General features: G+C 45.6%; 1 protein-coding gene across 1 annotated transcript; it reads right to left on the minus strand.

Annotated features, from left to right (window-relative positions):
- Positions 1 to 2,899: 2,899 nt before the first annotated feature.
- Positions 2,900 to 17,685, minus strand: LOC310642687 (TRPM8 channel-associated factor homolog). The gene is made up of 8 exons (XM_083366573.1): positions 17,640 to 17,685; positions 16,530 to 17,167; positions 14,777 to 15,792; positions 14,548 to 14,642; positions 13,280 to 13,493; positions 9,946 to 10,185; positions 5,085 to 5,422; positions 2,900 to 3,570 (listed from the first exon to the last, which is right to left on the minus strand). Exons 2-8 carry the CDS (start codon positions 17,144 to 17,146, stop codon positions 3,319 to 3,321), a joined length of 2,772 nt encoding a protein of 923 aa, XP_083222699.1. The 5' UTR covers positions 17,147 to 17,167; positions 17,640 to 17,685; the 3' UTR covers positions 2,900 to 3,318.
- Between the last annotated feature and the right edge of the window lie 381 nt (positions 17,686 to 18,066).

The raw sequence follows: 18,066 nt of genomic DNA on the forward strand, positions 1-18,066 counted from the left end.
GCTGGCGCTCCCACAGAGAAGGCCCTTCCCCTGGGGGTCGCCAGCCGACATTGTCTGGCCGACGGTACCCTGAGGAGGCCCTCTCTGTGTGAGCGCACTGGGCGATGGGAAGTCGTCCCCGGCAGCAGACGGTCCTGCAAATATCCCGGGCCTAAGCCATGTAGGGCTTTAAAGGTAAGTACCAGCACCTTAAATCTCGCCCGGAAGACAACTGGTAGCCAATGTAGCTCACACAGGAGGGGTGTAATATGGGAGTATCTGGATGCTCCCATCACTACCCGCGCGGCCGCATTCTGCACCAGCTGAAGCCTAGTGGCTACTGAAAAATCCCCTCCATTTCCTGATCAGCTAATTCCCAAATGTTTGACCATGAGAAGATGGGAAGGAGATCTTTGAGAACTATGGTCAGAATTTTTTTCATCTACGACCCTTTTCCTACATCAGGTTGGCAACTAAAGGCGAGGAAGGACAAGCTTTGTTGACAGGTTTTATTTTATGATGACCCTCTTTTTTCAAAAGGCCATTCTTTCAAAGACAGCAAAGTCCACATTTTGGACAGAGAGGACCGCTGGTTTGAAAGAGGGGTCAAAGAGGCTGTCTAGGTCAAAACTGAACAGCCCCTCCCTCAACAGAGGGGGAGGGATATGACACCATCTATTTCCCGTCTACAACCCAGTCCTTTCGGCAGTCCTAAGAAGGCTCCACACACCCATTTGCACCACTCAGGTGACCCTAAATTCCCAAATGGCCTCAATGACTCTCTAAAAGGATGCAGATGAACAGCTTTCTGCAAGGAGTATAAATCTTTCCATTCCCCACCATCCAGTCAGAGCCGAAGAAGCTTCTGGGATGAGAAGCGAAATGCCTTCAAAGAAAAACAAGAAAGTCCAATTGCCTCATGAAAAAGCACCTTTGGGTCCTGTGATATGCTGAAACGTATTATTCCCACCAGAGCGGCCCACTACGGTCATAAGATTTGATGGCCATAAAGTGAGTCATGCATCCGACCGACCTGATTTTACAATCTTTTTATGGCAGTTATTAAGTGACTGCTATGGTCATTAAGCGGGCACTGCATTTCTTAAGCGCTTGTTGTAATTGTTATGGGTAAAGTTTTGCCCGAAAGTGGAAATACGAGTAGTCCTTGATTTGCAACCATTCATTTAGTGAGCATTCAAAAGTTACAACGGCAGTGGAAACAAGTGTCTTATGGCCGGTTTTCATGCTTGCAACCGTTGCCGCATCCTCATGGTCATGTGACCAAAAATCGGATGCTTGGCAACTGGCATGTAGTTATGACGGTTGCACTGTCCTTCTGACAAGCAAAGTCAATGGGGAAAGACAGTTTCGTTTAGTGACCAAATGATTCACTTAACAATGCAGTGATTCACTTAACAACCATGGCAGGAGAGGTCGTAAAATGGTGCAAAACGCACTTAACAATTATCTTGCTTAGCAGTGGAAACTTTGGGCTCTAGAAAGAGGGCAGAGAAGAGCAGCAAAGATGATCAGGGGACTGGAGGCTAAAACATACAAGGAACAGTTGCTGGAAATGGGTAGGTCTACTTTAATGAAGAGAAGGACAAGGGGTGACGTGACAGCAGTCTTCCAATATCTCAGGGGCTGCGCCAAAGAAGAGGGAGTCAAGCTATTCTCCAAAGCCCCTGAAGGCAGGACAAGAAGCAACGGATGGAAACTGATCAAGGAGAGAAGCAACCTAGAACTAAGGAGGAACTTCCTGACAGTGAGAACAATTAACCAGTGCAACAACCTGCCTCCAGAAGTTGTGAATGCTCCAACACTGGAAGCTTTGAAGAAGAGACTAGACAACCATTTGCCTGAAATAGTATAGGGTTTCCTGCCTGAGCAAGGGGTTGGGCTAGATGACCTCCAAGGTCCCTTCCAACTTTATTGTTGTTGTTATTGTTGTTGTTAATTGTGATTGTAAGTCAAGGACTACTTGCAAATGCCAGGTTTGAGCAAAAGTATCATAAATAGCGATCATGGGACAATTGGGGCGCCGCAAACAGCCATAAATGCATGCTGGTTGCCAAGTGACTGAAATGTGGCCATGGGGAGTGGGCCTTGGTCATCAGAACTTCAGAACCAGGTTGTAAGTACTTTGGGGAGTTTCATTGTAACTTTAAACAGTTGCTAAGTGAACAGTCGTAAGTTGAGAATTTCCCCTATTTGCTGGACAGTTATCTTCTTATGCGATACTCACAAACTCTACAGTGGATAAATTACAGCGGCTCTATAAATTCTGCCTTGGCTGGGGAGAGAAGGGGTGTCCACAGTCTGCCAATGGAATCTGAGGAAGGAAGACCATCCTGTCATTCTTTGCAAGGGGGTCCCCTCCCTCTCATTCTCCTTCCCTGCTCTCTATTCTGTCTCTCTCTCTCTCTCTCTCTCTCACTCACTCACACACACACACACACACACACACATTCTTTTGCTGCTGTTCTTCCTCTTCTTCCTTGAGTAAACCTTTAAAGGATGCTTGTGAGTTTCATTCATCGGTACGATGCTGCCACCTTCTGCCTCCAATTTAATGCCCACGGAGGTCCTGGAAACTGCTGTGTAGGCATTCTTTATCTGCACTGCATCTTCTAAGATTAAACCGGGATTTCTAATTACATGTTGATGGATACCTGCCTTGAAACTGAGAACAAGAACGAGGCATTCCTGCAGATTTCTGCATTTTCCACCGACCAGAGACAGAGACTCAAGAGTTCTACGATATCTCTACCGGTGGTCCCCGTTGGGCAGGAACTGGATGACAGCACACAAATTTATCCAGACCCAGTGGAACACCAGGTCGGATTTAAGATAAAATACACGATGGGAATTCAGTTTGCCTTGGCTGGATTTATTTTTTTTCCTTGGAGAACTCAGGGTGCCAGCTTCAATTTTTTAATGTAGCGTTGCGTGGCAATATAAGAAAAAGATAACGAAAGCATGAGATTCTCTTTACTTTTAGCCTCATATTGCTTAGCAATACAGGTCCTATTTCCCCATATTGGGTCAGTGATTAAAATAAGGCTGGATTGTGTATGTGTTGTTTTTTTTCCACGTGGGTTCTTTGGTTCTCAAGATTGCAAGAATAAGGATTTCCCCTAAGAAAAAGATTTGTTTTTTTTTAAAGGTAGCAACCAAATAGTGGAGCTGAAATCCTCCAAGCGCAACAGCTAAACAAGACTTTATGTTACAGCTGAAGACTCTTCCAAGTTGATTCATCTTTATCAGACTTAGTTTTGAGTGACACATCTCCCCGACTCCATTGTTCTCTGATGGGGATGATCTTGGGCTTCTGGTCCTTCAAGAGCGCCGATACTGTGTCATGGGGTCCTCAGCCCAGGCAGGGTAAGACGTGGCCAGCTTCTCAGAGACGCTGTCCTCAATGGGCCACCCCCAGGTCTTGAAGAAAGGCCCCAGGTTTCTGTTGACTTCCTGAGAGAAGGTTTCTGCCCACAGGTTCATCTTGTATGGATTGTCATCCGGGATGTTGCTCATGGTTTGATATTTCGCTAAAATGTGGACGTAGGGGTCCCAACCAAAGGCTTCCTGCAGCTGAAGAAAAACAGGGTAACTGTATAGATCCATGATGTATACCTCAGCTATTACATTATTTTACACTTAATGATGTTATGTTGTCTAGAATCAGGGGTAGGCAACCTTGGTTCTTTTATGACTCGTGGACTTCAACTCCCAGAATTCCTGAGCCAGCCATGCTGAGGGGAAAGGGAGAGGTTTCCAAGCTGAGTCATGCTGGCTCAGGAATTCTGGGAGCTGAAGTCCACAAGTCATGAGGGGGCCATAGTTCCCTCATGCTGGCTCAGGAATTCTGGAAGTTGAAGTCCACAAGTCATAAAAGAGCCAAAGTTGACTACCCCTGCTCTAGATCAAAGGCCCCTAGTAGAAAAACAGAGAAGTTACACACCCATTCTTTTCACACCTTTAACTAATTGCACAAATTGTCCTCAACTGATAGGGTTTTCTTCCCCTTTTTGAGGATGATTTTCCCCACTAACCTTACTCATCTCAGCTGCAGGAAATCTTCAACAAACGATCGCAACTGAGAACAAATTTTATTTATGCTAGGCCAGGGGTAGGCAGCCTTGGCTCTTTTATGACTCGTGGACTTCAACTCCCAGAATTCCTGAGCCAGCATGGGGGAACTATGGCCCCTTCATGACTCATGGATTTCAACTCCCAGAATTCCTGAGCCAGCCAGGCTGAGGGAAAAGGGAGAGGTTTCCAAGCTGAGCAATGCTGGCTCAGGAATTCTGGGAGTTGAAGTCCACGAGTCATAAAAGAGCCAAGGTTGGCTACCCCTGGCCTAGGCCGCTTTATGACTCATGGACTTCAACTCCCAGAATTCCTGAGCCAGCCATGCTGAGGGGAAAGGGAGAGGTTTCCAAGCTGAGCCACGCTGGCTCAGGAATTCTGGGAGTTGAAGTCCGCAAGTCATGAGGGGGCCATAGTTCCCTCATGCTGGCTCAGGAATTCTGGGAGTTGAAGTCCACAAGTCATAAAAGAGCCAAAGTTGACTATCCCTGCTCTAGATCAAAGGCCCCTAGTAGAAAAACAGGGGAGTTACATACCAATTCTTTTCACACCTTTAACTAATTGCACAAATTGCCCTCAACTGATAGGGTTTTCTTCCCCTTTCTGAGGATGATTTTCCCCACTAACCTTACTCATCTCAGGTACAGGAAGTCTTCAACAAACGCTTTAGGACCTTTCTTGCCACGGTTCTTAAGGGAATCACCTCAGTTACTAAGTTAGTAACGTGGCTGTTAAGAAAAACTGGCTTCCCCATTCACCTTGCTTCTCCAAAGGTTACATATGAGGATCACATGACCCTGGGACATCGCAACCGCCATAAATATGAACCAGTTGCCAAGTGTCCAAATTCTGATCACGTGACCATAGGAATGCCGCAACGGTCGTAAGCGTGAAAAGCAATCATAAGCTGCTTTTTTCAGTGCCGTTGTAACTTCAAACGGTCACTCAGTGACACTGTTGCGTAAGTCAAAGACTATCTGCATTATACCAGTGACTTCCCATTAACAGCTTTTTACCTGCAAGTAGGGTTCAAGTGCCATGAACACTTCAAAGTCTTTCAGATTCGATCCATTTCTAATGTAAGTGTCAATCCTCTCCCTTCTTGCATGAGGTTGAAGCTGTGGATGGGCTATTTCTCGGGAGATACTCAGCACAGTCTCATTAACATAAACAGACCAGAGGTTGCAGGTGGCTTCCCCCGTATGAGGCCAGAAATTCCACCCGCTTTTCTGCTGATTATGACCCAGTTCATGGATTGGGCCCCAGGTTCCTTTGGCATATAAAGCTTGTACATCTATGATCTCAGGTAGGGCCCGCACGTTACTCATGATTGGATAGCCAGCGTGCATCCAACCTAAGGAAAGAGTTGGGAGGGATACAGTTAGATAGATTCCCTCATTGTAGAGACAAAAAAAAAGATTGGGTGGGCAAGCTTTAGCCCAGAACTAACTGCTTTGGCCTTTGTTCTACTTTCAAGCATCCTCTGCAAAAAATAAATAAAAAAATCCACTTCAAATTTCTGAAAATGGCTATCTATCTGTTCCCTGCAGCCAGAGACCTCTGCATAATCAGAGTTTTCAACAAAATGATAACAAAATAATAATAATAATAATAATAATAATAATAATAATAATAATAATAATAATAATAATAATAATAATAAACAGTAATAATAATAACAGTAATAATAATAATAAAAGGTTGGAAGGGACCTTGGAGGTCATCCAGTCCAACCCCTGATACCATTTCAGGCAAAGGGCTGTCCAGTCTCTTCTTAAAAACTTCCAGTGTTGGAGCATTCACCGCTTCTGGAGGCAGGTGGTTCCACTGGTTAATTGTTCTAACTGTCAGGAAGTTTTTCCGTATCTTTAGGTTGCTTCTCTCCTTGATTAGTTTGCATACGTTGCTTCTTGTCCTGCCTTCAGGAGCTTTGGAGAATAGCTTGAATCCCTCTTCTTTGGGGCAACCCCTGAGATATTGGAAGACTGCTATCCTGCCCCCCCCCCATCCTTCTCTTCATTAAACTAGACATACTCAATTATAGCAACCATTCCTTGTTTGTTTTAGCCTCCAGCCCCCTTGATCATCTTTGTTGCTCTTCTCTGCACTCTTTCCAGAGTCTCAACATTTTTTTTACATCGTGGTGACCATTAAGTCTTGAGCTTCCCTCTCTGTACATATAATGTCTGGATAGATATGGAAAAGAAGCAAAATGCATTGCAACAGTTCGGTTTACAGGTTTTGGCTGCCCCCTGCAGGTATTTCTGCCTGCAATTTCTTTTTCTCTTTAAAACCATCTTGGAAAGAGAGAGAGGAGAGGAAGAAAGAAAAATAATAATAAGGACTGCCCTTGGGCTGCTCTGTCTATCTCATCAAATATCCCCAGGGCTTCCTGCGAATGTGGCCGATTCTAGGGTTTGGACAGTGGTGGAATTCAGCCCACTTCGGCAGAACCGGTAGCTAATTTTGTGTTGCCCAAGCCCAGAATGGACTTCCGGAAATGGCATTCACATACAGAGAACCAGTTATTCGCATATTTGAATCCCACCACTGTGTGCGGTGCTCATGACCTCCCGTTTAGACTACTGCAATGCTCTCTACATGGGGCTGCCCTTGAGGACCACCCGGAGGCTTCAGCTGGTGCAGAATGCGGCCGCGCGAGTTGTGATGGGGGCTTCCCGAAACTCCCATGTAAGACCTCTACTCCACGAGCTGCATTGGCTTCCGGTTGCCCTCCGGGTGAGATTCAAGGTGCTGGTGATGACCTATAAAGCCCTAAATGGCTTGGGTCCGGGATATCTGAGGGAACACCTGCTGCCGGCATCAAGTTCCCTTCATCCAGTGCGCTCCCACAGGGAGGGCCGTCTCAGGGTGCCGCCGGTAAAAGATTGCCGCCGGATAACACCCAGGGGGAGGGCCTTCTCTGTGGGTGCGCCTGCCCTCTGGAACCAGCTGCTCGTGGAGCTTAGGACTGCCCCTGACTTCCGCACATTTCGCCGGGACCTGAAGACCTGGCTCTTTGAGCTTTCCAGCCCAGGCTGAGAGTTTTAATTGGGGTTTTTTATATTTTTTCAGGGATTAAATTTAATCTTTTTAATTGTTTTTAATTTTTGTATCAATGTTTTAAGTACCCTGTAAACCGCCCTGAGTCCTTCAGGAAATGGCGGTATATAAATTCAATAAAATAAATAAAATAAAATAAATCTCTGTTTCTTAGCTGAGGGAGCCAATGCAGTCCAGAGATATAATGTGGCCAGCCTGGCTGTATGTCAAAAGTGCATGGAGCACTGTTATCTTCCCAACAAAGTGGTACCTATTTATCTACTCACATGTGCATGCTTTCGAACTGCCAGGCGGGCAGGAACTGGGGCACGTAATGGGAGCTTACCCTGTTACCTGGTGCTCAGGTCTCAAATCCACGCTATCAGCTTTCCGGCTAGCAAGCTCAGTGTTTTCAGTGAGGACACTATTCTGTGGCAAGAACCCTTAGGAATCATAGCTTATTGCAGTCTGTAACTGTAAATGCTAATGAAGCCACAATTCTCTCATGGTATTCTGTCCCAGTCTTCGTGAGCCCTTGTTTTGCTCACAAGGAGAAACCCCTCTTCCAATGAAGCAGGCAAGAACTGCAAGAAAAACCCAAACCCCTTTTATTCTCACAGACCCGAGTCAAAGTCCAAGGCAAACAAACACAGTCCACAGAAACTCGATCCTCAACATGAAGGGTTGACTTCGGCAACCAGAACCTCCCACATCTTCCCTTTTATAATACAGCCAAGGTGTGGCTTCCTAATGCCTTCTCCTTTGCCTTTGGAGCCGCCCCATTGTGTTCCTCTGTCCTGCTCACTTCTCTTGCCGGTGCTTTTGTGCATCCTGAATATTTCCCAGCTGTGCTTCATCGCTGACCAAGTCAGGGTCCCAGCACAGCTGTGTCTCAGCCTGAGCGCGAGTAGAGGGGCCAGGCTCCTCATCCGACTGTGAGTCTCGGAGCTCCTCAGAGCCTTCCTCTGACTCTAATGTCACTCCAGGCCCCTCCTCCTCCTCCTCTGATTCCTCAGACTCAGCTGCCTGATCCACTGGCTGGCGAGGAATCACAACACATGGATGTAGGTATCCAAAAAAAAAATCCCACAGGTTCCCAAATTTTCTCAGTTCATGACGCCCTTAGCATCTCAGTACATTTTCATGATGTTCTTGGTGTTTTACAAACTATGCTGTAGCAACCCAGGGCAATTCAGAGATCTCACAGAAGAACGCTCTTCAGGCAGAAATCAGGTGTTCAGTTCAGCCCTCCTACTCTACTGAGCCTCCATGCTATCAGCCCCCTCTACCACAAAGATCCTGCAGGAGAAGGGCAGTGTGGACAACCGTGGGATCTGGCAGGGTGAGAGCTGTGAACCATAAACCCAAAGCTTTAGCTGTGTCCCTGCATAACAGATACAGTGCAATGCTGCAATGCTGATACGGCTCTCAATGAAATTGAGTTTGACACCCCTGCTCTAGAAAGAGTACAGAGAAGAGCAACAAAGATGATTAGAGGTCTGGAGACTAAAACATATAAGGAACGGCTGCGGAATTGGGTATGTCTAGTTTAATGAAGAGAAGGGTGAGGAGTGACATGATAGCAGTGTTCCAATATCTCAGGGGCTGCCACAAAGAAGAGGGAGCCAAGCTATTCTCCAAAGCACCTGAAAGCAGGACAAGAAGCAACAGATGGAAACTAGTCAAGGAGAGAAGCAACCTAGAACTAAGGAGAAACTTCCTGACAGTGAGAACAATTAACCAGTGGAACAACCTGCCTCCAGAGGTGGTGAATGCTCCAACACTGGAAGTTTTTAAGAACAGACTGGACAGCCATTTGCCTGAAATGGTATAGGGTTTCCTGCCTGAGCAGGGGGTTGGACTAGATGACCTCCAAGGTCCCTTCCAACTAATTATTATTATTATTATTATTATTATTATTATTATTATTATTATTATTATTATTATTATTATTATTATTCGGTGAGATATTTTACTAAATTTTAATAAGTGATCTTTATAATTCCATTTATTAAATAACAAAAATACCTCAGGGTGCACTTGAGAGTTTGCTGCAGTGCACTGAGGAACTATGTGAATTGCGGTGTTAGTACAATAATTCTGTTATAACACATTTTGAACGGTAAATCCATGGACCAGTACCGGGCTGCAGCCTGCCAGCAACCGGTTCGCACAAACAAGCAAAGCCCCACCCACAGGATGCAGGCAGCACACAAAACCACACCCCCTCCGGTCCACGGAAAAACCTCTCTCCATGTAACCGGTCCCTGGTGCCCAAAAGGTTGGGGACCTCTGCTTTGGAGAATAGGTTGACTGCCCCTCTTCTTTGTGGCAACCCCTCAGATATTGAAACACTGCTATCATAGCATTAGAGCAATTGTTCTATTAAAACGCATTTTGACCTGTAAATTGGAAGGGTGAGGGGTGACATGATAGCAGCCTTCCAATCTCTCAGGGGCTGCCCCAAAGAAGAGGGAGTCAAGCTATTCTCCAAAGCCCCTGAAAGCAGGACAAGAAGCAACGGATGGAAACTAATCAAGGAGAGAAGCAACCTAAAGATAAGGAGAAACTTCCTGACAGTTAGAACAATTAACCAGTGGAACCACCTGCCTCCAGAAGCGGTGAATGCTCCAACACTGGAGGTTTTTAAGAAGAGACTGGACAGCCATTTGCCTGAAATGGTATAAGGTTTCCTGCCTGAGCAGGGGGTCGGACTAGATGACCTCCAAGGTCCCTTCCAACTTTATATATATTATTATTATTATTAGGGAAGCAGACCAGTAATATTTTATGGTTTTTCTCTACCGAGTGTGATGTGAACTGGTTTATACTTGCCTGCTGTTATCTGAACGTCTGCCACAATCCTCTCTGGCCTGGGAAAAATAGGAGGGATGGCTGCTAAGTGGGCGATGGCCCTCATCATCTGATCCCAGGTCTGGAGCAGGAAACCAACCCCATCATGACTACGTATAGAGTCCGAGGGCAGCGTGAGGATGATATTCTCGGTTTCCAGTTCTGCCCAGGGAGCAGGATAGTGGCGGATAGTATCTTGCCAATCCTGGATGCTGGTTTCACCTAAAGAAACATTTATTTATTTATTTATTTATTTATTTATTTATTTATTTATTTATTTATTTATTTATTTATTTAGATTTATATACCGCCCTTTCCCGAAGGACTCAGGGCGGTTTACAGGGCATTTAAAAAACAGTCAATACAAACGTTAAAACAAATTAGAAAAGATTAAATAGAACCCTGAGAAAATTAAAACCCAGTTAAAATTACAATTAAAAATATTCTCAGCCTGGGCCTGAGAGCTCAAAGAGCCAGGTCTTCAGGTCCCGGCGGAAAGAACGGAGGGTGGGGGCAGTCCTAAGCTCTGCAGGCAGCTGGTTCCACAGGGCAGGCACACCCATTGAGAAGGCCCTCCCCCTGGGTGTTACCCGCCGGCAATCTTTTATCGGCGGCACCCTGAGAAGACCCTCCCTGTGGGAGCGCACTGGACGAAGGGAACTTGATGCTGGCAGCAGGTGTTCCCTCAAATATCCCAGGCCCTCGCCATTTAGGGCTTTATAGGTCATCACCAGCACCTTGAATCTCACCCGAAGGGCAACTGGAAGCCAATGCAGCTCGCAGAGTAGAGGTGTTACATGGGAGTATCGGGAGACCCCCATCACGACTCACGCGGCCGCATTCTGCACCAGTTGAAGCCTCCGGGTGGTCCTCAAGGGCAGCCCCATGTAGAGAGCGTTGCAGTAGTCTAACCGGGAGGTCACGAGCGCATGAGTGACTGTGCGTAGGGCATCTCGGTCCAGGTAGGGTCGCAACTGGTGCACCAGGCGAACCTGGGCAAAAGCCCCCCTGAAACAGAACAGCTGGGCACAATATTTTCTTAAACCAAAAATAGACGGGAGGAAGAGAAATGCTTTCCTGATCATCATACTTTGAAGGGTGGGTTCAATGGTACATTCCAAGAAAAGGCAGAAACGTCACCCTTATTTTTACCCTTCACCTTATTTCCCACTGGTTTCCTTTAGCAAATCTCTGCTGCGCCTACTCTCCTGCGAGGAGTTATCACTGACTCTGGATGTAGAAAAAGCCACTGTTTTAGGGTTGTGAGGAGCCACCCATTTTTAAAAACGAAATTTCCAAGGTCCCCTCCATTAATTTATTTCATTGTGCCTAATTTTCCATTGCAGAGTATTGATGGCATGAAGAAATGAAATAATAATTAAGCCTTTCAAGGCCTTGCATACGATATTCCGTAGGTATTCCCCTGGGTTTAAATATGAGCTTTTCTTGACTTCAACATAATTTCAGGAGGATGTTGACCAAAGTGAGGCTTTGGCTGTCCTTTTGCAGAACCTGCAGGCTGTACGGGTGTGGATGGGGGACAATAGGTTTCAACTGAGCCCTGGTAAGACAGAGTGGCTGGGGGGGTGGGGGGGTTTCAAGGCGCCTCCAAGATCTGTTTATTATCTTTAGTTCTGGAGAGGGTAACATTACCCCAGACAGACCAGCATGCAACCTAAGGCCATGGTGGTGAACCTATGGCACGCGTGCCACAGGTGGCACACAGAGCCCTCTCTGTGGGCACGCGCGCCGTCACCCCAGTTCTAGGCCTTCAGCTGGGTTTTATAAAACCTTTTCACTTTAGGCCTCCACCGCTGTGTGCAAAAAAAAAGGTTCAATCAATCAATCAATTTCAACGTCTAGTGGGGGAAAAAAAGATCTCGCAAAGTTGAAATTGATTAATTTTTAGTCCCAGCCAGTCTGCCGTTACCACCGCAACCATGCCCACCCAATCTGCCATGCCCACTGAATGGGCAACACCCAACCAATGGGCCACACCCACCCATCACCCGACAATACATAAGTGGGTTTTGGGTAGCAGTTTGGGCACTTGGTCTCTAAAAGGTTCGCCATCACTGATCCTAAGGGGTTCTCCTAGACCAGGGGTAGGCAACGTTGGCTCTTTTATGACTCGTGGACTTCAACTCCCAGAATTCCTGAGCCAGCCATGCTGAGGGGAAAGGGAGAGGTTTCCAAGCTGAGCCATGCTGGCTCAGGAATTCTGGGAGTTGAAGTCCGCCAGTCATGAAGGGGCCATAGTTTCCCCCATGCTGGCTCAGGAATTCTGGGCGTTGAAGTCCACGAGTCATAAAAGAGCCAACGTTGCCTACCCCTGTCCTAGACTCAGGACTCCTGCTTAAAGAGCATGTGGCAGTTGTAGCTATGAGGGCCTTTGTGCAACTTTCTGTTGTGTGCCCGTTGCACCCTTACTGTATCTGGATCACGAGGTCCTGTGCACAGTCACTCACACCCTGGACATCTCTCAGCTGGATTACTGCAAAACACTCTGCATGGGGCTACTTCTCAAGAGCATTTGGAAGCTATGGCTAGTGTAGAATGTGCCAGTGTGCACAGTACTGGGGCCCTTAGAGTGGTGCATAAAACATTGCTGTTGCGGGAGCTGTATCGTTTACAGTTTGCTTCCAGGTCACATTCCGGACGGTGGTTACTATATTTAAAACCCTATAGGGCATGTGTCCAGGCTATCTGAAGAGCTGTCTTGCCCCAAGGAGACTAGCCTGTCCACCTGCTCCAGCAGATGGGGCCTGCGTTCGATGCTGTCAGCCAAGGAACACTGGCTGGTGCAGTCAAGGAGAAGAACCTTTTCTTGTTTGGGCCATAACTTTCTAGAACATTCTGCCATGGTAAGTAAGAAATGCTCGCGCACTTCTGTCCTTTCAGAAGGCTTTGAAAACCTGGTTGTCTGACGGGATAAGACAAAGATCTCATCCCCGTGCCACACGTCTCCTTGGTTCTATTTTTATACAGTCATATACAGTCATCTTTTCATTGTTTGTAAGCCACCCAAAGCCATCTTACAGGTAAGAGGGGCAGCATATAAATGGAATGGATAATGAGCAAAATAAATATTGAAATGGAACCTACGGTGGTGCAGTTTACTTCTTGTAAGTACCTATTTGCGTAATATTTCTCTGAAATACCAAGAGGTATCCATTTTTTCTGCTGGGTTTCTAAACGGAGGGGGACTCTTGACAGTTGGCTGGCTGCAACGTCTTTCGGGGCCAGATCAGTTCAGAGCCAGCCAGCAAAGCAGAAAAGTTTTGAACTTCATAAACTGAGGAAGGAGTTGTGTTACCGTGCTTGAAATAAGGCGCCTGGGTGGCCCCTTCGATGGTGACAGAGAAGTAGCCCAATGAAGAGTTCTCTGGCACAATGATGTACAGGAGGCCTCCCCACAAGCTGGAGATCTCCATCTTTGCAGTCTTCACCGGAAACCGCCTTGTCACCACTGGAGGACGCTTCCATTTCTTGTGATTAACTAAACTATCAGTGTGGCACCCGATCTGCACCTGCGGAAAACCACCTCCATTGAAATGAACAGTCACTGTGAAGGTAACATTAAATGATGTGGCGTGCGTGTTGAGCATTTAAACAATGGATAAATGTGTGTGTGGGTGCGCCTGCCCTATGCAACCAACTACCCACGGAACGTAGGACTGCCCCCGACCTTCGCTCATTTCGCCAGGACCTGAAAACTTGGCTCTTCGATCTGTTTGGTCCAGACTGTGGGGTTGTTAATTTAATTGGGTTTTAGATTTACTTTTGGGGCTTGAATTTAATTTAATTATTTTAATTGATTTTAATTTTTGTATTTTTGTATTTCATGGTTTTAACTGCCCTGTAAACCGCCCTGAGTCCTACGGGAATAGGGCGGTATACAAATTCACACCGGTGACAGCTCATATATTTGTGTAAATTGCTAACAATCTCCCTTAATTCTTTGTTAGCAATAAAAAATAAAGGGAACACTTAAACAACATAATGTACTGTATTTAATAGTAGGATGTCATATATACATATACATATACATATACATATATATACACAAACACACACACATTGTGTTGGAGAAATCTCAGCCTATGATTATATTTGTCTCTTACATCCTGAAAGGCAAACTATTATCCTGTAATTGCACAAACAATTGGAGGGAGTAGAAATCTGAACGCAGGCTTGTCTGGTCCAGATCTTTCACCCCACCCATCCTATTCCGTCCTGATTTCCTTTTCCTGCACTTTCCCTTTTCTCTGAGATGCAACCAAATCCCAGCATTCATTTGTCATCGTGCCATCTTTCTTTTATCTTTGTTTATTTATTCAACTTATAGGTAGCCCTTCTCACCCGGATGTGACGTTATGTGGCTTACGATCATGAAAAAAGAAACAATTAAAACATCGTGGCTAAATAGTAACATTCAATTAGCTTAAAATAGGCAAAGATGGGGTGGAAGTGAGCAAGACGCATGGGGGGAAGGAGGTGTGTGTGGGGGTCTTATCTTAATGTGTTAAGGAGGACTTGAAGAATCTAAACCATATATCATATATCATTAAGAACTAATATTACCTGCAATTCTGCATTGAGGCTGGAGTGGGGGGAAAATAAAGTGACCGTTGTGGCCGGGGGAGCATACATGCCAGTGCTTCTCCAAGCTTCATTTCCTAAAAGCAAAGTATAACATCTTTCAGAAGGTCATACACATATACATAAATGGGAAAAAAAATGTCCGGCACACATAGGTCGTTACCCTGAAATAATAACCATTAAATTCAAAATTAAGAACAACATTTCCTACCTGTGTTGCTTCCATTTACTTGAACATTTTGAGGAGGTGCTGTAGGATAAGAGCTTGGATCATATGGCTTCAAACTGGGTACTAATCCTTGAAACTCTGGTAGGACGTTGTAGAGCACAGAAGCTATTTGCAGCAAGATGGCTTGGTCTGAATTGGCTTGGATTGGGTTATGTACACTGACCTCAGGAATCCCTTTAACCTGAACCAACTCTAGAGCCTCATCATGAATTGAAGAGAAAGGACGGGAGTTCGTAGCTGGGATCTCGAGGAATATCTCAATGTCTTGCACCAACCTCTGGAGCCACAAGGAATATGGTGGTTGTAAAATCTGCTCGTTTCGAATATGTTTCTTGAACTGCAAGAATGCTTGCCGGAAATGATAAGTGGAAGCCACTTGGCTGGCCTCTCCAGCAGGGCAGCTGTCTTCAGGGATTTCAAAATATTGGTCAATAATCCCAATCCCAAACTTATTCAGGATCTTATTTCCTGGATATTCTGCAATAGCACTGGAGTTAGCATTCACGGAAGCCCAATACCAAGATTGACCCCCAATTAGGAGCCCTCCTCCTTCAGAGACAAATTCGTGGATGCTTTCCATCTCTTCGGCATCGTAGGCTGTACAACAGTATATGCCTAGGCCTTCCTTAAAGTTGGTTAGCTCGCAGGGAATCATTGCTTGGTTTAACATGGAGTAAAGTCCTTGTAAGTTGTCTCCAATGCCCACCTTTCTTCCCTTTCCAGCAGAAAGCCAACTGATGGCATTGAGGAGGAAAGATTTCATTGATGATATGCTGAGGAAGCCTTCATGAGAGGCAACTACGATGCGTCCTCGACCGTAGTATGCAGCTGCCAGGAACGATTGGTAGGTATCACTTATGCCAACTGGAAATGCCAAGGCTCCATGGATAAGCAAGGGAGATGGAGTCATTTCATTCTGGAGGTCATCGCCCTTTACATTGAATCTCTCCGCTCCTTTCAGAAGAGTTACTAAATCCTTTTGAATATCTATTCCATGTCTTTTAAAAACAAACCAGAAAAATGAAGTTATATTTTCCATGGGTACGATAGTCTTCAGACTAGAATCCTAACATTGGAAGAGTGGCTTGACTAAACATGAGCTGTAATATCAAGTATCAGTTCTGCAGAGTGGAGAAGGAGGAGGAGGAGGAGGAGAGGAAAGAGGAGAAGGAGGGGAGAAGGAGAAGGAGAAGGAGAAGGAGAAGGAGAAGGAGAAGGAGAAAGGTGTTAGTTTGCTGCTAAATGGATACTGCATAAGTAAAGCATTGACGACTGAATGGACGCTTATTCAAATTCTTGTGTTGAACTTCCCCAAATTTCTTATTATATTTTTTTTTGTAAGGTATAACCCTAAAAACCTCTGTTTCCCCAAATTGAAGGCAAAGCTTGCTGACAGAATTTCCCTGGAAGAGTTGGATGGAGGCCTCATGGATCTTCCATAAAACCAAAATAATCTGCCTTCTTAAGAAGCTATCTACTGTTCTATTGGTGCTGTTTCATTTGTAGAGTGAGTTTGTCATTTCTGATAGGGAAGAAATATAAATTTTCTTTTTAACTCTGAATACATTTTATTCAGGCGAATTTAAAGAATTTGTAAGAAGAATTCCCAAATAAATGCATCACTCGTGGGGTTTTTTTTTTGTCAGATAATTGAGGAAACCAATGCTAGCCCTAACCCTAATCACTGTTATATATCAGATTAATAACCATAGAAAAGCGGTGGAGTAATACTTACTCAGTGATGAGGGGAATCTTGGGAATTTTTGCAGGCACAGAGAAAACACCATTTTCTCCCACGTTGGCAGTGAAATACACTCCAGCCACACTGGTCACCAGGTTTCCAGGAAACCGAACCAGGACTGCCTCCTTCCCATGTTGATATGACCAGTGCCAAGCTTGGCCACCAATGAGCAGACCCCCACCTCTCTTCACGAACTGCACAAGGTCATCCGCCTGCACATCATCGTAGGCATCTCTGCAGAAGACCCCAGGAGAGTCCCCGAGTGTTGCGTCTGGTTGAACTTTAATACCGCTACTGAGGAGCAGTTCGGAGAGGGCATCCAGGCTTCTGTGGACTCCTATGGGTGCTGCTGAAGATGACTTGAGCCAGTCCAGAGCATTTTTAACGAACGGCAAGAACTGAGGAAGCTGTAACATGTTTTCATGCGCGGTCACCACCATCTGGCCTTTCCCATATTGGGATGCAGCGATGAGAACCTGCCCATTCGAACTCACAAGCACTGGGAAGGCTCGGTCTCCGGTGAGCAAAAGTTCACAAGGATTGAAATCTCCCGTGACATCGATGGAACAAATGCCTTTGGCTAACAAATCGTAAGGACTTTGGGAATCCATGAGGAAGTTGTGCTGCCGGATCTGAAAGAGAAAGTTTCGATTTCCCTCTGTGTATTTTATGTTGCATACAATGCTGCAAGAGGAAACAGGAAACAGGCAAAGATTCACAAAACCATTCAGATAGCTATGTGGTGTTGAGTGAAGGGCTGTAAATTGTTCTTGCAGTTTTGTTGGGAGTTATTGTACTGCCGTGTCATTTTCTATGCTATTGGCTGTGCTCAGCTTCCAACGGAGAATTTTTTTTTCTCGTTTGCATGGATGTTACCTCAGAGTCCCTTGTAATGTTTTTTGAGAAGTCAGCGGTGATCAGTGTTTGCAAAAGGCAAATGTTTCTATCTCCCCAAAACACAAAAGGACAAAGGGGCAGATAACTACAAAATAGTCGCTGATGCCAAAAAAGAAAAAATTCTGGAAAATACCAGGCGGTTTGTGAGCATTTAGGAAAGAAAGCAATGCTCTGCGGTTTTACTTAAACACGAATGATTTAGCTTACCTTTTCAGAGGTTCTTGCAACTTACTAGGTGGGAGCCCTCCTAGTGCCTCCTTGTAAAGGGAGACTAAGCATTCCTGAGAGCGTTTATTTATAGACGGTTGGAAGAGAAATTGTGGGTGGGTGGAAAAGCTCCTTTTATTAATTGGAGCAAATCCACAAGAGTGTTTCAAAGTGCAAAGGAGGAGCCCAACGTGCAGATTTCCACAGAACTGTTTTGCAATCCAAAAACAGGAAGAAAAAAAATGGCTTAGATCAGACATGTCAAACACAAGGCCCGGGGGCCGGATCCGGCCCGCGAAGTGGTTTCATGTGGCCCACGAAGCCATCCTGGAAACAGTGAGGGAACGGCCCCCACTGCCTTGGCCCTGGCCCAGAGACCCTCCTCCTGCCAGAGACCCTCAGATCTGTCCCAATCCTGCCCAGGACC

This window comes from Vipera ursinii (genome assembly GCF_947247035.1).
Source record: "Vipera ursinii genome assembly, chromosome: 6".
NCBI lineage: Eukaryota > Metazoa > Chordata > Lepidosauria > Squamata > Viperidae > Vipera > Vipera ursinii.

What these genes read in the sequence shown, in the direction of transcription:
- LOC310642687 (XM_083366573.1), bottom strand. Translation starts at nt 17,146, where the DNA reads ATGGATTCCCAAAGTCCTTACGATTTGTTAGCCAAAGGCATTTGTTCC. An exon ending in GGCGCCTTATTTCAAGCACG is followed by an intron (nt 10,186 to 13,279) that starts GTAACACAACTC and finishes ATGTTTCTTTAG; the next exon opens with GTGAAACCAGCATCCAGGAT. An exon ending in CACTTGAACCCTACTTGCAG is followed by an intron (nt 3,571 to 5,084) that starts GTAAAAAGCTGT and finishes GTTTTTCTTCAG; the next exon opens with CTGCAGGAAGCCTTTGGTTG.